The following is a 22,671-nucleotide window of genomic DNA, read 5'->3' on the forward strand; positions in this document are numbered from 1 at the left end:
CTGTGTGTGTCTCTGTGTGTCTCTGTGTGTCTCTGTGTGTATCTGTGTGTGTATCTGTGTGTGTAGCTGTGTGTGTGTGTGTGTGTGTGTGTGTGTGTTTGTTTTTGTGTCTCTGTGTGTGTGTATCTGTGTGTGTGTGTGTGTAGCTGTGTGTTTGTGTGTATCTGTGTGTGAGTTTGTGTGTGTTTGTGTGTCATTAAAACAGAGTCGTAACAGGAAGAGGAACTGTGCCTCTGCAGATGGCAAGACATTACCAATCACTGGGCTCACACACACACACAAACACACATGCTCTCTCTATCTCTCTCTCTCTTTCGCTCTCTCGCTCTTTCATTCTCGCTCTCTCTTTCACGCTCTCTCTCTCTCTCTCTCTCTCTCTCTCTCTCTGTCTCTCTCGCGCGTGCACTCGCTCTTGCTCGCTCTCTCTTGCTCTCTCTCTCACATGTACACACACAAATATATACAGTCATACACACACACACACACACACACACACACACACACACACACCCTCATCCCTCATCCCTCATACGAGTGCTAATGCGTTGACAGCACAACAGGATCTCTGGTGTTTCGGGGCCTGGTCTTGTGTGTGTAGTAATCAGTCAGTGGGGCTGTATTGATCCACAAGCCTGGGGGGCAGCAGCTGATGAGACCCACATGCCATCAGATCCCAGGTCTGTGTGAGCCCGGCAGGCCCTCAATGCGTGAGCAGAGGATATTGACAGAGCTGGGCGGCTACTGGCTGTGATTGGCCACTGCTGGCACGTTGCCATGGAAAGAGGACGTGCCATAGGGGTCATGACCTTTCATTAGTGGTTGGAGATTTCAATCAAGCGCAGAAGCAAGAGTGAAACAGGTGAGAGAGGATGAGAGCAGGATGAGTTTCAGTTGATTATCCCTCCATGGTGTACAGAGAGCAGCGGTGTGTTTCAAGGACCAGCGGTGTGTTTTTTCGGCGCCTGTGCCAAGGGCCTGCTTGTGTTAAGATCTCACCTCAGGACCCCTTTGATCAGGGTTTAGAATGGGGTGCTCTCTAAGCTGGGCTGGTCTGAAGCACATGTCTGTCTGGTGTTCAATGAAAGAGCACATTTTGTGATTTGAAATACGTGATTTCACATATTTCACAGACACACACACACAAATATTATTTTTTTATTAAATAGCTAATAATCCAAAATGCTTTCAACAGGAAGACTTATTAATAATTAATCATTAATTATAATTATTAACCTTACATAGCCTTCAATACAAAGTTCAATCTCAATCAATTAATATAGAAGCACGTTTAAGATTAATTCATTTTCATGTGAAGAAGTATGATATCAAAATCATGAAATAGTTTATCTCATTTTGTGCATTGAGATGAATCAAATGAACAACACAATCTATAATGAGAAGGTAGCAGAGTCTCCAGGGTGTATGGTCCTGTGTGCTGCTTCCTCCGGCCGGGCCAGGGAGGGTCAATTCATCTGATCACTTCATCAGGATGCATTTGAGTAAATGCATCCTGTGTTCTTGTGTGTTTCCCTCCTCTCATCTGTGTGTGTGTGTGTGTGTGTGTGTATGTGTGTGTATGTGATTCTCTGTGTGTTTCTGATGCTCTGTGTGTGTGATGCTCTGTGAGTGATGCTTTCTGTGTGTGTGTGTGTGTGTGTGTGTGTGTGTGTGTGTGTGTGTGTGTGTGTGTGTGTGTGATGCTCTGTGTGTGTGATGCTCTGTGCGTGTGATGCTCTGTGCGTGTGATGCTCTGTGTGTGTGTGATGCTCTGTGTGTGTGTGATGCTCTGTGTGTGTGATGCTCTGTGTGTGTGTGTCCCTCCTCTTAGCTGTGTCTCTGTGTGTCTCTGCAGCTGGATAACCCTGATGAGCAGGCCGCCCAGATACGGAGGGAGCTGGACGGACGCCTGCAGATGGCTGATCAGATCGCCAGGGTACAGAGCTCCATGATGTGTCAATATAAATCTTTATTTGTATTGTGTTGTGTCTAATGTTCAGCTAGTTGTCAAGGCTGGATTCATAATCAGTATTCTGTCCATAATCATAATCATAATCAATATTCTGGATATAAATGTATACAGTGTAATGCCTCATGTAGGTCTGACCCACTGGTTGTTGCAGGCTGGAGAAGGGAACCATTGTGTCGCATAGGAGTGTAGACGTTTGACCTGACTTTACTAGTCACACCCAATGTAGTCTAAGAAACATGCCATACCGTCATTAATGTCCCTGCCGTGAGGAACGAGGTGCCTCTGTGTTGACAATGACGTCGAGCACACCCTCCGCAGTCACGCTGCTCAGCTCACTTAACCTTACCTCTTAACCTTCATCGGGATCCTACCCACAGCACGTAGGGGAGGTTCAGATTAGGATATCAAAGAGAGACAACCCAGAACCACACCCCCCCCCCCTCCTGCTACTCCCCCCCTCTCTGTTTCTCAGTGAGAAATATGCGTACCTGTGGTGGAGCTATGAAACACTGTGGGATTGGTGAGTCCCTGAACCAATCAGGGAAGAGAGGTCAACGGTCTAAAGTCAATATTTTCAGAGGCAGGCATAGCCAACCATAACAGATACTCTCACAGCGCATTTCCCTTACTCCGAACTGACGGATGGCTGTGGCTTTTCTAACGAATGACCTCCAAATATAACTGTTAAATCCTACATACAGCACCTTTAAACGGTTGGATGTCAATCTGCATGTGAAGTGACTTCACATACTGGCTATCTTCATTTTATGCCATAACCTTTAGTTTTACAGACTAAATAACATTGACCAAATAACCCATTTATAAATCGATCAATGAACCTCATCAGTTGACATTTGGCTTCTCGATGCTGGAAGTACCTACTGCCCCCTTACAGGCCGGTACAGGCCACCGTAGCTCCTCCCACGTCGTCGCACAGGGATTGGTGAGGGGGGGTATTCAGTAGGTTGCAATCTGCAACCCCACCACTAGATGCCGCTAAATCCCACACACTGTACATTTAAAGGGCTGATATTGTGCTTTTTCGTGCTTTGCTTCAGACAGTTATATGACGTATGTATACATGTTTTACATCTGCTAAGCAAGAAAAATCGAAGTCCGAGCCAGGGCAAGTATTTGTGCCAACTGAGAACGCCCCTCAATAAGTGCATGAAACGGCTCGTTTGCTCTCAAACTTTACTTCTGTAATAGTGTGACTGTCAGACTGTGCAGTGGGTGGTGCTGAAGTGCAGAAGACCAACCTACCGGCTACCCGGAATGTTTACAACTTCTTGAGGTGTGAATTTGCCGACGCACGCGCAAAGTGTTTGACCAATCGCAACAGAGCGGGCGTGCTGACCAATCACAGCAGACTGGGCTACTCGGGAGGGGTGCCTTAAAGTGACATGATACAAAACAGAACGTTTTTGAAAGATGCGGAACATGGTTTTACAGAAATGAACAGTGTGAGAATAATAAGGGGAATTTTTTAACACACAGGCATGTAACCCTATTCTAGTAGTACCCCCAAATGCAATTATTAACCCTAAAAAAGCATGATATCGGCCCTTTAAGACAAGGGTTTCTCTCTTTCTCATTCCCCTCCTGCTCCTGCGTGTTTACCGCCTTGTCCTCAGAGCGGCAAGTTCCCCCGGTTCGTGTCCAAGGAGATGGAGGCCATGTTCGTGGAGGAGCTGCGGTCCTCGGTCAACCTGCTCATGGCCAACCTGGAGAGCATGCCCGTCTCCAAGGGCGGCGAGTTCAAGCTGCAGAAGCTGAAGCGCGGCCACAACACCTCCATCATGGACATGGGCCAGGAGGACGAGAACACCCTGTCCAAGTCTGACGTGGTGCTTTCCTTCACCCTGGAGGTACGTAGGGGGGGTAGCGGGCTGCACCCACACCCTGGCTCTGTGGACACACTACACAGCACACTATGGAAGGAACCCCTGTATGGGGAATGTGAACACTTAACGATACACCGGACGTCCGTCAGCATCACGTGTATTGGTCACGTAAACTTGCAAGTACCCGGATGTGCCAGACAACGCTAGTGGAAGAATATGATGACATTGTAGTGATATGCATCATGTGTAATAGTGATGAAATAAGCTTCATGGGTATTGAGTAGTGCAGTATGTGGAGAACCTGATTTGCACGTTCACATCTCAGTGAGTAGTAGTGCACTGCATAGGGCAGGTTCAGATCCAGTGTTTGGAATTATGACTGGCAGCTTACTCCCTAGCCCCCACCCTGAGACCACCAGCCTAGACCCCACCACCCAGACCCCACCACCGTGGCACCACCGCCCCTGACACCTCCACATGGAGCGCTGGGCTAACACCATCAGCTCTCTGCACCTACGTAGAGATGAGGACATTAGGTTTGTTGTCTTTGTGTGCCAGATAAACTGACTCACGTTCATGATTGATTTTCAACTAATCCCTCGTCTACTATTTCCTAACAACTTAGTAGTTGACTTAATGTGTGTTCTGCTTGTTTATGCGTCCGTTATATTGTCCCATGTCATCACTAACAGTGCCCTTCCCCTCCCTGGGAGAGGAACTCTCTTCTGGGGAGCCTCTCATCTCTCTGGGCTGGAGGGGTCCTCTGCCCTTTAAAAGGGTCAGGGTTTCTATAACGTCCCATTCCTGTCAAATTGTATTTCCGAGGCTTAAATATTATCTTCATTCAACTTCTGCACATCACGGTTACTTCTCAGTGAAAGTGTAGGAGGCTTCTTACAGCGCCCATCTCCTGGCACGGCTCTGCCCCTGTCTGCTCCCCCCCCCCCCCCCTAATGGCCTGCCTCTCCGCCCCTGTCTGCCCCCCCCTCTAATGGCCTGCCTCTCCGCCCCTGTCTGCCCCCCCCTCTAATGGCCTGCCTCGCCGCCCCTGTCTGCCCCCCCCTTCCCCTCACACGGCCTGCCTCTGCGTCTGCCCCCCCAGGTGGTGATCATGGAGGTGCAGGGTCTCCGGTCGCTGGCCCCCAGCAGGATCGTCTACTGCACCATGGAGGTGGAGGGAGGACACAAGCTGCAGACCGACCAGGCCGAGGCCTCCAAGCCCACGTACGGACAGACAAACAGACATGCAGACAGACAGGCGCATTGGAAACACAGACTGACATGCAGACAGACAGGCACACTGACAGACACGCAAACAGACATACTTGACTGACAAGCAGACAGACTCAGTGACAGACAGACATACTGAAGACACAGGAAACAGGAACACAGACAGACAGGCACACAGACAGACAAGCTCACTGAAAGACTGGCACACAGACAGGCAGACACACAGACAGACAGGCCCGGGCGTTGTTAGCTGTAGTCGGTACCATCTCTGTCTGGGAAGTGTCTCTAAGCGACGAGCATCAGCTGTGTGTGTGTGTGTGTGTGTGTGTGTGTGTGTGTGTGTGTGTGTGTGTGTGTGTGTGTGTGCATGTGCGTGTGCGTGTCTATGGGTTGGTGTGTGCGTGCGTGTGTGTGTGTCTGTGTGTCTGTGGGTGGGTGGGTGGGAGGGTGTGTGCATGTGTCAGTGTATGTGTGTGTGTAGGTGGTTGGGTGGGTGCGTATGTGCGTGTGTGTGTGTGTGTGTGTGTGTGTGTGTGTGTGTGTGTGTGTGTAGCGCTCTCTTCCCCTCTGTTCACCAATGCCTGGAACCAAAGTTTGGCTGCGGGGCTAATTATCAACAAGCTGCAGGTGTGTGTAATTAGGGCCGTTCCAGCATTATATTAGATTCAACCACTTCCAGACTTGCTTTACTCTGATAGGAGATGTATCCCACAGGGGAGATGTGGTGGCGCTGCTGCCTGGAAGCAGAGACATGAGGGGCATGCGTGGTTGATTAGCTGTTCATTGTCACACTAATGGGGTGCATGCAGCATTCCATAATACTCTTTTATTTGAGTGCACAACTCTCAGTCTGACGTGCGACTTCATTAAAAAGAAGAACTTCTGAATCAGGCCTTGAGTTGAAGACACTAACGTGACACATGATGGTATATCTCTTTTCACCATCCAACCCTAACACACTCACACACACACACACACACACACACACACACACACACACACACAATCACACAGACACAGAGAGAGAGAGAGAGAGAGAGAGAGAGAGGGAGATTGAAAAGGTCCGTTCATGCCCCCGCTTTGATGCTGGTGATGCATTATTCTCTCTGACTCATTGTGTGTGTGTGTGTGTGTGTGTGTGTGTGTGTGTGTGTGTGTGTGTGTGTGTGTGTGTGTGTGTGTGTGTGTGGGTGCTTCTATGTTGGTCTGCATACATGTGTGTTTGTCTGCACTGTAATCTTAACATCTGACTGATTGGTGTCATTGTCCGGGCAGCCTGTAGTCATATTAGACTGAATATTTAGTGATTCTTATGAGGAAAATCCTGGTTTAATTTGTTAACCTTAGGCCTTAGTAGCTAGAAGCTGTTGGGAAGTATGACAGCAGAAACTATCTTTTCTCTTTTAGTGAGGTTTATCAGAAGAACAGGCTTTTGACCAAGATATACAATTTCAATGATCAAGCTCAAATGGCAAAGCTGTTTTTTACATTATATATGTAATAATAATATTTAAAACTCTTAATAATCAATTATTTTATTTTGTTTTGGTGTGTGTGTGTGTGTGTGTGTGTGTGTGTGTGTATGCTTTACCGTGTGTGTGTGCCTGCGTGGGCGTGTGTGTGTGTGTGTGTGTGTGTGCGTTACCGCGTGCATGTGTGTGTGTGTGTGAGTGTGTGTGTGCCTGCGTGCGTAACCTTGTGTGTGTGTGTGTGTGTGTGTGTGTGTGTGTCTCCTAGCTGGGGCACCCAGGGGGACTTCACCACCACCCAGCCTCTCCCGGCCGTGAAGATCAAGCTGTTCACCGAGAGCACCGGGGTGCTGGCCCTGGAGGACAAGGAGCTGGGACGGGTAACACACACACATAGTACACACATAACACACACACACACATAGTACACACATAACACACACACACAGTGCTGGGACGGGTAACACACACACATAGTACACACATAACACACACACACAGTGCTGGGACGGGTAACACACACACATAGTACACACATAACACACACACACATGGTGCTGGGACGGGTAACACACACATGGTGCACACAGACATCCCACTGATCACTGCTGGTAACTGGCACCCACCACCAGTAGCAGGTCATCTCCTGCCCCGTCGTGGGAGGTGTTCGCTCTCTGCAGGAGACAGCAGAAGTTCTGGACTCCTGCTGCAGGAGCTGTATTATTAGTATTATATATTAGTATTTTAGTATATGCTACACGTGAACCTCCTAAGATGGCGCAATTTGATTGGTTCGCTATCTCGGGATATTGGGCAATATCCCATGATTGAGATCTCAAACTCTGGATATTGTTTTCATCTTGTGACGGTCGTCTCGTCACGCTAATAAAAACTAATAAACTGCTAATAAAAACAAATAAAGCCCGGCAAAAAGTGTTATCTTGTTTAATTTTTTAGTTTTTTGTTCACGTGTAGTATATACTAAAACAATAATTTACCTCAGGCTCCGTGAATAGTGGGGAATAGCCCATAGGCTATTCCCCACTATTCACTTCGCCTTCGGTGAATATTTGTTAAATAGTATCAGTATTAGTATTTCGCATTATATGATATTAGTATTCCTGCAGCACAGGCTCACACAGAGAAGTGTTTACTACGCTCAGGGTATTAAAATACCAACACTAAGAAACTAATGAACCAGCCTTTTATACACATTCACAAGCATGGAATACACTGAGCACGGAGTACAAAGGTCAGGGCAGTGAGAGCAACCATCTCCACGTGGTTGGAGATGTGTCCTCTGGTTCTTCGTCGGGGGCGTCCTGTGAACAGTTTGTTCTCCTGGCTCCTCCCCCTAGGTGGTGCTCCACCCGACCCCCAACAGCCCCAAACAGCCCGAGCTCCACAAGATGACAGTGTCCAAAGGCTGTCCGGACGGGGATCTCCGGATCAAGCTGGCTGTCCGCATGGACAAGCCTCAGAACATGAAGCACTGTGGGTAAGTCCCCAGAACATGAAGTACTGTGGGTAAGAGAACATGAAGCACTGTGGGTAAGAGAACATGAAGCACTGTGGGTAAGAGAACATGAAGCACTGTGGGTAAGTCCCCAGAACATGAAGTACTGTGGGTAAGAGAACATGAAGCACTGTGGGTAAGAGAACATGAAGCACTGTGGGTAAGAGAACATGAAGCACTGAGGGTAAGTCCCCAGAACATGAAGTACTGTGGGTAAGAGAACATGAAGCACTGTGGGTAAGAGAACATGAAGTACTGTGGGTAAGAGAACATGAAGTACTGTGGGTAAGAGAACATGGAGCACTGTGGGTAAGAGAACATGGAGCACTGTGGGTAAGAGAACATGGAGCACTGTGGTTAAGTCCCACCACACACAGAGACCCTGGGGACTGTAGGGACCGTTTAGGAGAGTCCTCAAAGTGAACACCACAGAGCAGCACGGTTCTTCATGTGCTGGGCAGACGAGATAGATAACTGATATTAAGGGTGGTCTATAGTAAACAATAGCTAAACAACATGCTGTGCTCCACTCAATGGCCCTGTGTAAACTCAGTCTAATAGATGACATAGGATATAGTTCTCTGCTGCAAACACATTTCTTATGCAGATGTTTGGGATCTAGAAAGCAGGGTTCTGTATCCACACCTTATTAAATGGTGGGTGGAGGCTGAGGCTGATCAGAGGTGGGGGTGTAAGGTGGATGTTCTGGTCTCACTACCTAGGGGTGACCACCAGTTAGGATATGCTGCCCTCTGGTGGACACTACTCCTCACTTCAGGATAAAGAGACAGGTTTTATATCTAGCCAGGGATGAATTATAATCAAACAATAGGCACACAATGTGTGTTTCTTTGTTATGAACGGTTGTAGTTAGAATAACAATAGAATTACATAAATATCGGGTTAACCAAGGTGTAACCAACTTGCTGTATTGTGTCACCAACTTCGATGACAATACAGCATGGCATCCATTTGTCATGCTGTCAAACCAAAACAGATTACAGTCCCAGGCCATTACCACACATTGAATATAATTCAAAGCATGAGGAACCTTGATGTAAGGCTTGTGTGCTGGGCCTCCAGGAGAACAGAGGCCGTAGCGCTCCTCATCCCCATGTTAAGCTGTGGTAGAGACACACTGCCCTGTAGTGTCTGAGCCTCAGAAGTGTAGGATGCTTGGAAGAGACATGACAGGTACTGGATGGCCTGTAGCCGTCTCTCACACGTCTCCCCTCTCAGACCCACAGGCCTATTACGCTAATGGTCTCCCCATCTGACAATGGCAGCTTTTCAAAAGTCAGTCATAAAAGGATGCACACAAGCACGCACACACACACACACACGCATGCACGCACACACACACACACACACACACACACACAAAGACACACACACACACACACACACACACACACACACACACAGAAGGACACACGCACACACACACACACACACACACGCACGCATATACAGTGTCTCATACAGTGTTGTTTCTAAGATGAATGAAAGGAGTCCTGGTTAGCCTTTTACATATTCAAAAGAAAGCATCCAACATGACATGACAAACACCTTAGAGAGACAGTAGAGCCCTCAAAACACAGAGACACTGACCCTGTGTGAAGCTGCATCTTTGATGGACATCCATCTGTTGATCGCAGTCAGGCGAGGTTCAACCTCTGGAATTGGAGTCTTTTGATCCAATAGGATGTCGATTTGAGTGTTGTCAGCATAGCAGGGATGATTAACTCTGTGCCTTCGAACACCTTTTACAAGCTGAAGTATGTCGATTGCAAAGAGCAGTGGACCCCTTGGGAGGACAAAAGCCAGGCCTGCGATGACTGATGTTGAGTCTTCACAAAGAACAAAGGCTCTCTCTGTGAGATGTGATTTAAAACACGAGGAAGGCTGAACCTTTGGAGTCAACACATGGCTGGACATGATGGAGATGAATGCTCCGGTCATCGTGTTGAAGGCCGGGTTTGGAAGGAACTCTCAAAACCCCTTGATAGGGAGAGAATCCAGCATGCAGGCACTGGGGTTATGTGTAAGATGAGCCAGGTCATGCTGCAAGTAAACTGTGTTAGACTGCAGGAACACTGGACTGTAGAAACCCTTACCCTAACCCTAACCAATCCATGTTAGGCTTCAGCAAAGCAATGGAGGACTGGGTAGGGGGGACCCCCCCAGTCGTAACCAAGAGAATAACACCTCCCCCCTCCTTCCTAGCCAAAACACTTTTTAAACGCTTCATCCCGAGAGTGTCTGTATCCGGTCAAGGCCCCCATAGCCTCCAGTGGTCAGACCTGGTCAGCAGGCCTGCCGTTTGGTCATTTGAGGGCCAGGGCCACCGGACCTGCAGTGGGCCATTTGAGGGCACAGAGGCCACATGCCAGAGCATCAAGGCCTTCAGTTGAAAAACACTTAAATAGACTCATCCAGTTCTAAAGGCATGAATGCCTTTTTATAAACACAGATTCTTATAAAAATAATAATTTATTTGTATTTCATATTAAGGTTTAGATAAAGTTCAGGGTCACATACCATTGGTATAATCATTGTCAATCAAGCCTCGGGGCACCAAAATGAACAGATAATATTGAGAAACAATTGAGTCAAGTCATTAATCCTTTGTCCTCATTGCCACAGCACTGGGACTCTGACACTGAGCCAGAGCACTGACCTGTGACTTTAGTGATGTCAGGGTTGGGACAAGGGGGGGTGTAGACTCAAGCGCAGAGATGGCTTAATTTAGTGGTATTTATTGTAACAAGTCCAAAGGGCAAACACACAGAAGATCTGAGGAGGTCAAAGTCAAAAAGTCTAACAAAGGCAAAATTCCAAAAAGCAAAAGAAAACTAAACATAGGTAGACTCTTGGTCAAAAAATACAAAGAGTTCAAAGCGTCGTACTAAAGGGCAAATCCGAGTGGGTAATCCAGAGAACAGGCAGGGGGGTCAAAACACAGTGAATCAATAATAATTCTCTTTTCAGGCTAAGCTCACGTCAGAGTACAAAGTGGCACAACAAAGACTAAGCACAGATCATTGTCAGAGGGAGGGCTTAAATACATGGCTTGATTGGTCATGTGACAGGGGAAACGAGACACAGGTGTCAGGAGTAATTAGGGCTGCAGGGGAACAGGAAATACCTAAATAGCATATGTGCGGCCACTAGGGGCCGCCAGAGTTCAAAATGCCAATAAATATCACATAACCATGACAGGACCCCTTCCCCTAGGAACGTCTCCTGACGTTCCCAGGGCGGTCAGGGTGAGCGGCATGAAAGTCCTTTCGGAGGTCTGTATCGAGAACGTCCCGTGCTGGAATCCAGGTACGTTCCTCTGGACCGTATCCTTCCCAGTCAATCAAGTACTGCAACCTGCCACGAACCTGACGGGAATCCACAATACGGCGGACTGTGAAGGCTGGTTGGCCTCCAATAACACGGGGGGGGGGGGGTGTTTCAGGGGCAGGGGCAAGAGGGGAAGTGAATACAGGGCGTAATAGGGACACATGGAAGGTGGGGTTTATTTTAAGGGAGCGAGGCAACTGGAGGCGGTAACACACAGGATTAATTCTTTGGACCACCTTGAAGGGGCCCACATAGCGAGGGGCCAACTTGCGGGATTCCACCCGCAGTGGGAGGTCCTTGGCGGCCAGCCAAACCCTTTGACCAGGGCGGAAGCTGGGGGCTGGCCTCCGAAGCCGGTTAGCTTGGCGCTGGTTCCTTTTGGAGGTCTGCAGGAGAGCCTGTCGGACCTTTTTCCAGGTCCTTTTACACCGTCTCACGAACTGTAGCGCTGACGGGACACTCACATCCGTCTCCTCCTCAGGAAATAGAGGTGGCTGAAAACCAAACTGGCACTGGAATGGAGACATGGCAGTAGATGTGGACTTGAGTGTGTTGTGGGCGTACTCAGCCCAAGGCAGCCGGGAACTCCAGGACGATGGGTTGCCAGCCACTAGACTCCTCAGGGATGCCTCCAGCTCCTGGTTGACCCTCTCAGTTTGCCCATTGGACTGGGGATGGAACCCGGATGTGAGGCTGGCCGTGGCTCCAATTAGTTTACAGAAGGCTCGCCACACCCGGGAGGTGAACTGAGGACCCCTGTCGGACACAATGTCTTGGGGAAGCCCATAGACTCGGAAAACATGTTCAAACATTAGTTTAGCAGTTTGAAGAGCAGAGGGTAACTTTGACAAGGCAATAAAGCGACAGGACTTAGAGAACCTGTCTACCACTACTAGAATAACTGTGTTACCTTCAGAGGAGGGAAGACCAGTAATGAAGTCCACTGACAGGTGTGACCAAGGACGACCAGGAACAGGGAGAGGGTGGAGGAGACCTTGAGGACGTTGATGCTGTGTCTTACTTTGAACACAGACAGTGCATGCTGCCACAAACGACTTGACGTCCTTCTCCATCTCCGGCCACCAGAAACGTCTCTTCAAAAACTCCAGAGTCCTTTGACAGCCAGGATGTACAGCCAGGCAGGAAGAGTGCCCCCACTGTAAAACTTTGGACCTCACCCTCTGGGGAACAAAAAGACGATCAGGTGGACCCCTTCCAGGTCCTGGATCCTGCTGGAGAGCGCTCCTGACCTCGGCCTCAATGCCCCAGCGGATCGGAGCCACAATCCTAGAGCTGGGGATAATGGGACCCTTGTCTTCCTCGGCACCGAGGGCCTCAAACTGTCTGGATAGAGCATCTGGTTTCTTGTTCTTGGTGCCTGGTCGGTATGAGATGGTGAAGTTGAACCGGGTAAAAAAAAGTGCCCACCGAGCCTGGCGGGGATTCAATCTCTTGGCCTGTTTTAAATATTCCAGATTTTTATGGTCGGTCCAGACTAAGAACGGATCTTGGGTCCCCTCCAGCCAATGTCTCCACTCCTCTAATGCCATCTTGACAGCCAATAGCTCTCTGTCCCCAACATCATATCGAGCCTCAGTGGGGGATAGGCGACGAGAGTAAAATGCACAAGGGTGCAACTTCCCATCGGAGACACGCTGGGAAAGAATTGCACCAACCCCCACATTGGATGCATCCACCTCAACCACGAAAGGCACAGCGGGATCTGGCAGACAAAGGATAGGTGCAGACAAAAAACGCTCCTTGAGTAGTCTGAACGCCTCTTCCGCCTGAGGAGTCCATATGAATGGCACACCACCCTTAGTGAGGGCAGAGATTGGCTCAGCTACAGTGCCAAAGTTCCTAATGAATTTCCTGTAGAAGTTGGCAAATCCCAGGAACCGCTGGACCTCTTTGACAGACCTAGGGGATGCCCAGTCCCTAATAGCCTGAGTCTTCACAGGGTCCATTTGAACACGTCCTTCCTTCAAGATGAAGCCTAGAAAAGTCACCTCAGACGCATGGAATTCACATTTCTCCGGCTTAACAAACAGGTGGTTCTTCAGCAGCCTCAGTAAAACCTGCCGGACATGGTGACGGTGATCTGAAAGGGACTTAGAAAAAATCAAAATATCGTCAAGGTAGACAAAAACAAAGTGGTTAATCATATCTCTGAGGACATCATTAATAAGGGCTTGGAACACTGCAGGTGCATTAGTAAGACCAAATGGCATAACTTGATACTCGTAGTGCCCTGTTGGAGTGTTGAAAGCGGTCTTCCATTCATCGCCCTCGCGGATGCGTATGAGGTGGTACGCATTTCTCAAGTCAAGCTTGGTGAAGAACTTTGCCCCCTGGAGCAAATCAAAGGCAGTAGACATTAGTGGCAGAGGATAGCGATTACGGATGGTGATCTTGTTTAGAGCCCGATAGTCTATGCAGGGTCGAAGCCCTCCATCCTTCTTGCCCACAAAGAAGAATCCAGCCCCGGCTGGAGAGGTGGAGGGTCGAATAAATCCAGTAGCCAGGGCCTCTTTAATGTATTTGTCCATGGCCTCACGTTCTGGCAAAGACAGGGAGAAAATACGCCCACGGGAAGGGCTGGTGCCAGACAAAAGCTCAATGCTACAGTCATAGGGCCTGTGAGGGGGCAGTGTAGATGCTCTTACCCTACTGAAGACTTCTTTCAGGTCCAAATATTCAACGGGAACTTGAGCTAGCTCCAAGGCATCAACAGGTTCCACCAGTGGTCGGGCCGAACTCGGCAGGAGACACGTGGCATGGCAAGTGGGTCCCCACTCACGAATAGTTCCAGTGGCCCAATCAATACAGGGATTGTGCCGATTCAGCCATGGAAAACCAAGAACCACAGGAAACCCGGGTGAGTCAATCAGGTAGAGGGTAATTTCTTCCCGATGAATGTCTGATTGGAGTCTCAGGGGAGAGGTGGCAACAGTCACTCTTCCTTTACCTAAGGAGCGACCATCAAGGGCAGAGATAACAAAGGGAGGATTAACTGTAATCTGGGGCACCTGCAGGCGTCGGGCTACATTAATGTCCATAAAATTTCCAGCAGCGCCGGAGTCGATGAAGGCCTGAAAGGTGTGTCGCTGCTCTCCCCATGATAGGCATACCGGTAAGAATACTCCTGCACCCGGGGAGTCGGGAGAGAATGTTGCCCCGGTCATAATTCTCCCTAATCTTGACGGGGCCGGCCATTTCCCGGGATGTCAGGACAAGAGGTTCGCAGGTGGCCTGCCTTACCACAATAATAGCATAGCCCCTCTCTTCTACGGCGATCCCTTTCAGCTTGAGAGAGGCGGGTTCCTCCAATTAGCATGGGCTCAGGATCACTGGACGATGTGGACGCAGGACTCCAGGATGGAGCTGGAACATCAGCCGACCTTCGGACGTGAGGTTGGGTACGATGGCGCTCACGCAGGCGGTTGTCTAGCTGAATAGCCAGGGAGACCAATGTCTCAAGGTCATTGGGTGTCTCCACGGTAGCCAACCCATCCTTCAGGACATCAGACAGCCCATCATAGAAGGCTGAGATTAGAGCCGGCTCGTTCCACCCACTATCAGCTGCCAGGGTTCTGAAAGTAATTGCATAGTCAGCAGCACTGCCTAGTTCTTGTCGAAGTTTAAGAAGCCTTTTGGCTGCCTCCTGGCCAACTGCTGACCGGTCGAAGACACGCAACATTTCTTCATGGAAATTTGCATAGTTAGAGCAGATAGCGCCCTGTTGACCCCAGATAGCAGTCGCCCAGGCCAGAGCCTTGTCAGTCACTAGGGTGATTTAAGTAAGCTATTCGAGATCGATCACTGGGATACATTGAGGGCTGTAGTTCAAATGCCAAATCACATTGTGTCAAAAAGCCTCTGCACCCACCTGGGTTCCCATTATATCTCTGTGGTGCGGGCAGTCTTGGTTCGTGACTAGGTGGTGCAGGGGACGGTACCGGAGTTGGATTGGGAGCAGGTGCTGGAGATGGTAGATCCCCGATCCTCCGTACTTCTGTCAGTATATCTTGTAGAGCTTGGTCGTGTTGTTGGACCCGTTGCCGCTGATCGGCCAAGACTCGGGCATGGGTGTCCATGGTAGCTCCGAAGCTGTTGAGGGTAGCCATGATGCGTTCGAGATCCGATAAATCCTGGGGGGCTGTGTCCGAGGTCCCTGCTGAGTCATCCATTGGCTTAGTCTTTCTGTCAGGGTTGGGACAAGGGGGGTGTAGACTCAAGCGCAGAGATGGCTTAATTTAGTGGTATTTATTGTAACAAGTCCAAAGGGCAAACACACAGAAGATCTGAGGAGGTCAAAGTCAAAAAGTCTAACAAAGGCAAAATTCCAAAAAGCAAAAGAAAACTAAACATAGGTAGACTCTTGGTCAAAAAATACAAAGAGTTCAAAGCGTCGTACTAAAGGGCAAATCCGAGTGGGTAATCCAGAGAACAGGCAGGGGGGTCAAAACACAGTGAATCAATAATAATTCTCTTTTCAGGCTAAGCTCACGTCAGAGTACAAAGTGGCACAACAAAGACTAAGCACAGATCATTGTCAGAGGGAGGGCTTAAATACATGGCTTGATTGGTCATGTGACAGGGGAAACGAGACACAGGTGTCAGGAGTAATTAGGGCTGCAGGGGAACAGGAAATACCTAAATAGCATATGTGCGGCCACTAGGGGCCGCCAGAGTTCAAAATGCCAATAAATATCACATAACCATGACAAGTGAAGGGGCGTGTTGCTGACGTGGTGATGACGTTTCTATCAGGCGACTGGTGTATTGATGACGTTTCTATCATGTGGCTGGCGTGTTGATGGGGTTTCTATCATGTGACTGGCATGTTGATGCAGTTTCTAGTCCTGTCGTCTTCGGGGCACTGTGTCCGACAGATCGGGGAATTCACCGGCGCAGGTGGTGAATGCTCTGGTCGTAATTCCATCCTCAACCTTTAGTCATCATAAACATTGGGTAAATGAAACACAATTTCAGGTCCATACTAAATAAGAAGCATGTAACAACAAGAGTTTTGTACTTCATAACTGTGCTTTATGTGATCATGTGATGTTTTCCATCAATGTATAGTAGCTGAGTGAGAGAGGGTTTAACAGGAAATAGGTCAATTGTCTTCAATCAGAACACAAGTTCTTTGTCTCCATCTGTTGGGCGTAAGGTGCAATTGCGAGTGTTTGGCTTTGTTTCAGTCAATTCTATTCCCCCTGACATTTCAATGGAAATCTCAAATGTCAAAGTTGTACAAAGTCCTCTCAAGATATCTACCTGTTTGTTGTCTCCCCAAGTTGATATTGTCATTTTGCATTGGTTTGCATGGGACTTATTGATTTATTTGGAGATTCCACATGGATCTACCTCAACAAAAACCTCTCTATCTTTGCTGTACAGTTTATTGACATCAAATATTGACCCAGATACCCATCATATGTTGTTCTATGGCCCTATAGAGTTATAGGGCTACCAACTTATAATGCACGGTGGTGCTAGGTGGTATTCACTCTAAAAAACAAAATGTATTTCAGGTGAATGTAATTTTCAACTTATGCTTTCTTCTAGCTTTATTCACTCTGACCAAGTAGTATCTACATAAATTAGTTTACTTCTATAACTATCTCACAGGTGTTATCCTTCTTCTGTTACCAAGATGACATATTAAAGCCAATTCAGTTGTGGAGATTTACTCTTATGTTATATCTCATGTTATTTTCAGAAAAACCTGAGAAATAGGCCTAGTGCTGAAGAGGTTAATGAAATGTTGCCCTGCACTCAGAATTCAGAGTCATCCCACTGACTAGCCAGTATCTTTGAGGTCATGGCTGATTTAAATCTCGACATAGACAATCCCAACAATAACTACTAAAGCAAATCTACGTCAAATCAGATTAGGACTCCAATTTGCCCCTTTACAGACTTGTATCCATAACATCTTATGTTTTCATCAAAGAGAGTGAATGCTATGGTACGTTTTTATTTTACACTTTCTATCCCTGGCTTCTGCTGTTAGCGCAGTTAACAGCACAACACATCCTTGGCCTCTTGACGGCCGTCTATCTGCTGTCTATTACTTCTGCCTGCTGGTTGTGCGTCTCCTGCGACGCCGCCCAGAGACTACAGGCCCTCTAGGCTGACATGTCAGAAGTATGGAGATTCTGGAGCTCCGAGCTGCAGAGTCCCTGCAAAAGACATTTGTTTACACTCGGATAGACTGCTGTGCCACATGCTCCGAAATGCACATGCACGCACACAAACATGCACTCACACAAACATGCACACACACAAACTTGCACTCACACAAACATGCACTCACACAAACATGCACACACACAAACTTGCACACACACAAACTTGCACACACAAACTTGCACACACACAAACATGCACTCACACAAACATGCACACACACAAACTTGCACACACACAAACTTGCACACACACAAACATGCACACACACAAACATGCACACGCACAAACATGCACAAATATAAACATGCACACGTACAAACATGCACAGACACAAACATGCACACACACACACACACACACACAAACATGCACACAGCACACAGACACACACTCCTACACACTATGGCAATTCATCTTCAAACAATTAGTCGTCTAGTGATGTGTTACGAAACAAAATTAATTAATTGAATTTGTTAATTTCATTGTTTTTTAATATTCTTTGTATATAAATTCACTTGATATATAAGTGTAATTCAATGATACTAACATTAACAATCTAAAGTAGTATTATATTGTATTTGGCTGCAGTGGCTTGGCTGTGCCAGGAGGGGGCAGACTAACCCTGACTCTTGCTTGCACCGCCTATACCCCTAATGCCAGCACACATCTAATTGAAATCAGTTTAAAATTGAAACAGACCCAAACATTTTGGATTTACCAATGCTTAACTGTATTGCACATGTGTTCTTTGTCCTTATTAGGTACCTCTGGGCCATCGGGAAGAACGTGTGGAAAAGATGGAAAAAGAGATTCTTTGTGCTGGTGCAGGTAAGAATTAAGATTCAAAACAGTAATCATGTTTGAATATGACTCATATCAAATCTGGGCTAATATAATTATACCATAATTAGTGATTTCAGCAATGCTAAACCCACAAGGTTAATACTGAATCTACTGAGCTGGTTTCCTCTCTGATTAACCACATGGTTAACCCCTCCATGGTTCTTTTGGCTGTCAAGGTTCTCAGGACTTGCTATGAAACTTCAGAAGGAGGGTTTCACGGTGTCTGCGTCAAACAGTGTTTACACCTCATGTCCTTCAAGGTGTACAGAGTCCTGTTGACATGACATTACCTGGTTTCATATGACCCACTGAGATTGTGTCACGTATCAGACGGTTAACCCGCATAAGTGATCAACAAGCATTCCAACACACAACTCTAAAAACCACATCTAAGACTTTCCACTCACGGTAGTTTTACTGGGGGGTGGTTTGTAGGTGTGTGTGTGTGTGTGTGTATGTGTGTGTGTGTGTGTGTGTGTGTGTGTGCGACCGTGCCTGTGTGTGTGTGTGTGTGTGTGTGTGTGTGTGTGTGTGGGTGCGACCGTGCCTGTGTGTGTGTGTGTTTGTGTGTGTGTGTGTGTGTGTGTGTGTGTGGGGGTGGTGTTCTAAGGCTGAGCACCGCAACAAGAGGTGTAGCCAAGCTGTCTCCCCTCAGCTGTCACATAAATGATAGAGAGAGCAGCCAGGCTTTTATCGGGGACGCCGCCATTTTCTGGGGGCACCCGTCGCGGGGTGGGAGGGCGAGTGAGCCAGGGCGCTCTCTCTCTCTCTCTCCCTCTCTCCCAGGCCGGGCGGGAGGATATGTCTCAGAGCTACGTGTTGACAGGGGATTGACAAAGTGGAGTGAACACTAGCATGGCCTAGCACTCGCAGCTAGGAAAGCCCCCGCGCTACCAGAGGGGAGCGGCCTCTCTCTCTCCCGCTCCCAGCTACGCATATACAAGGTGACAAATGGCGCTCATCTGTGTGTGTGTGTGTGTGTGTGTGTGTGTTTGTGTGTGTGTGTGTGTGTGTGTGTGCTTTTATTTGGGTTTTTTGTTTCTATGTTTGCCTATTTATGTTTGTGTGTGTGTCTGCATGAGTGTGTGCATGTGAGGGAGAGAGAGAAGAGAGAAAGAGAGAGAGAGAAACAGAGAGAGAGATGTTTGTTCTGGAGCAGCGAAGAGTCAACCTGGTTTTTAGGGGCTGTTTGTTTCTGGAAGAGAGAATCCGGTGAATCACAGCAGCACAGCAGCGTCTGTGTGTCTGACGGCTCCAGTTCTGTCTTTTGGTTCCTTCTGTGCTCTTTTCTGCTCTTGCTTTCATGTCAAGCCTCGGTTGGTCAGCATCACCCGGTCCCTCTCCTAGCCCTTTGTGAGCCTGTTCACTCAGCCTGTTCTCTCAGCCCCGTGCCACAGAGCGGTGCTCAGAGAACCGGCCCCTAGATGGACAGAATACCGGCCCCACATGAACAGAGAACCGGCCCCACATGAACGGAGAACCGGCCCCTAGATTAACAGAGAACCGGCCCCTCATGAACACCTTCACTCTCCAAACCTCCTCCTCATGGTGCATATACCAGGTGTAGGAATAATGAATATTCATGAGCATTATTTTATTCTTATCAATAATACTAATCTAAGTACTACTAATAATTATTCTAATTATAATGAATATTCAAACCTATTTAAGAATATATCAATGTACTGCTCACTAAAACAAGCTGCCTGTTAACCAGCACAGCATAATGTGTATGTTAGGTCGGTAGACGCGCAGTAGCCCTCCTCACACACTGGTGTGCCCCGGCTCCCCTCTCCATCTCATCACTTTACCTTCCGCTCATTTCTCTCTACAAATGTTTTGTGTATTGTCAATGTTATTGATTTTACGTTTGCTCCCACACTCCTGATTTTTATACACAATAACCTTTTGACATAAGTGGTCACTTAAAAATGATTTTAAATTGCTTGTATATTAAATTATCTGTTTGTGAAAACATTTGTGTGTGTGTGTGTGTGTGTGTGTGTGTGTGTGTGTGTGTGTGGGTCTGTCGGTCTGTCGGTCTGTCTTTCTGTGTGTGTGTGTGTGTGTGTGTGTGTGTGTGTGTGTGTGTGTGTGTGTGTGTGTGTGTGTGTGCGCGTGCGTGTGTGTTCATTGACATAATACGTTGAAACTTTGATGTAACTTTTCCATGATGTACCCAGGAACTATCCTCAATAAGCAGAGGTGTGATCCATGACTGCGGACCAGCTCTGAGACACCCTGAGGCGTCCTGAATGGATCCTATTTAAGCAGGGCCCACACAGGGAGAGAGAGTGGCAGGCTCCACACAGGGCGCTCATCAGAGTGACGGTGTGCTGCATGTACCAGGGCACAGGTCCATTGTCAGCATGGGCCACCTTCTCTAGCCCAGGGGTTCCCAACCTTTTTTGTTCCAAGGACCAGCATATTCATAAACATTTTTGGAGGACTTGTGCTCAATTTGAATGCCTTAATTTTAAGATAATAATATAATACATACATAATATATATAATGTATACAGATTTTTTTCACAAAGGATGTGGCTGTTTTTAAGAAGTATTTTTTGAGTCTCAGGCTCCAACAATGCAATAATATAAAAACTACAATTGTTAAGAGAATCACAAGAAAAACCTGAGACTTCAATAAACACAATAGTAGTGCAAAGACACAGTGCATTTACAGTGTTTAATTTACAGTGGTTTGGTTGCATATTGATAGATTTTATGTCTATGTGTTGGAGGAAACAACATGACTAGGGAGAGTTGGGCACTGGGTCATTAAAGCAGCAGACACCTGTTCATCCTACGACCCCTCCTTGGGAAAGGGTCCGTTGCCCCATGATTTAGTTATGGGCCATGTCTAGTTATGGGGCATTATGTCTCCCAAAGGAGACATAATGAGCGTATGAGCCAGAAACAACAGCTACCTTCATTTATTCCTGGCTTTGACTTGCTATAGTAACTTCTCTTTGTGATGTCGTGTCTCCAGACTCTAATTTCCTTTCTTTTCTCGCACCTCGCTTCTCGCCCTCGTTGATGTTCTCTTACTACTGTCGCGGCAATATGCGCCGGAAATATCATATTGATATTCACCTCTCCTTGGATTCATATAGCCACCCCTACACACACATACATGTATATGCATACACACACACACACACACACACACACACACACACACACACACACACACACACACACACACACACACACACACAGTTGATTCTAGTGCTGTGTTGCAGGTGTCTTGCCATGCCATCACAGCCTCTTTCCTATCAGCAGAAACGTTCACAGACACTCTCCTCAGCGCTGCATAAGTGATCAATGAGACTTTGTAAATGATTGTAAATGACTGATGAACTGTTCTTGAGTCTGCATAAAAGACGATTCACTTCATAATTGGTACACATTCTTGTATTGTTTAAGGTCATCCATCCAGCAGTCCCCTAATGGGACCTTTGTAGTGATCTCAAAAAATATATTCATATATTATAAGTAGATATAATATATATACAAGTAGAGCTTCTCATTTTCTACTGTACTGCCTCAGTCAAGGCATAGCTGCATCCACATGAATCGCGTAGCAGAGAGGAACGATTAAAAATGCCTGCACACCTCTAGGAGGATCCAGACTTCAGGCTCAGTTGTCTCAGAGCCAACATCATTATCAGATTCAGTCCTAATTAGAAACCTCACATGATTCGCTAACGTAGGAGCTAAATATGACACATGCAGCCACATATCACATGAGGCAGAACGTAGCGCTGACATCAGGTCCCCCCGCTGGGGAGAGGGGCTTGTGCCTTTGTTTCTGTGATCCAGAACGTCCCCAGCCAGTTATAAAACAGAACATCAGCATAGTCTGGGTATTAAAACAGGACATCAGGGTAGTCTGGGTATTAAAACAGGACATCAGGGTAGTCTGGGTATTAAAACAGGACATCAGGGTAGTCTGGGTATTAAAACAGGACATCAGCATAGTCTGGGTATTAAAACAGGACATCAGGGTAGTCCGGTTATTAAAAGTGAACATCACATACTGGCACACGATGGAGCAGGAGGAACGACTGCTAGCTCAGGATGGGATCTGAACTCAGAATGTCTTCAACTTCAACTTCAAAGCACTTTATTTGTCCCCAAGGGGCAATTTAAAAGGGCGCATTACAGTAGCTTCAATCAATCAACAAACAACAAACATAAGCAGCATGCATAAACATAAGCAGCAGGCATACTGCACAACCAACCAGC

General features: G+C 47.4%; 1 protein-coding gene across 1 annotated transcript in view; it reads left to right on the forward strand.

Moving 5' to 3' along the window:
• Window positions 1-22,671, forward strand: part of cadpsa (Ca2+-dependent activator protein for secretion a) — a 110,065-nt gene that overhangs the window by 32,928 nt on the left and 54,466 nt on the right. Inside the window, exons 4-9 of the mRNA XM_084464661.1 lie at window positions 1,853-1,933; window positions 3,604-3,837; window positions 4,916-5,037; window positions 6,781-6,892; window positions 7,871-8,010; window positions 18,342-18,408. Of these exons, the coding sequence (XP_084320787.1) occupies window positions 1,853-1,933; window positions 3,604-3,837; window positions 4,916-5,037; window positions 6,781-6,892; window positions 7,871-8,010; window positions 18,342-18,408 (756 nt within the window). The remainder of the gene's footprint in view (window positions 1-1,852; window positions 1,934-3,603; window positions 3,838-4,915; window positions 5,038-6,780; window positions 6,893-7,870; window positions 8,011-18,341; window positions 18,409-22,671) is intronic.

Source organism: Micromesistius poutassou (genome assembly GCF_964030765.1).
Source record: "Micromesistius poutassou genome assembly, chromosome: 2".
Classification (NCBI taxonomy): domain Eukaryota; kingdom Metazoa; phylum Chordata; class Actinopteri; order Gadiformes; family Gadidae; genus Micromesistius; species Micromesistius poutassou.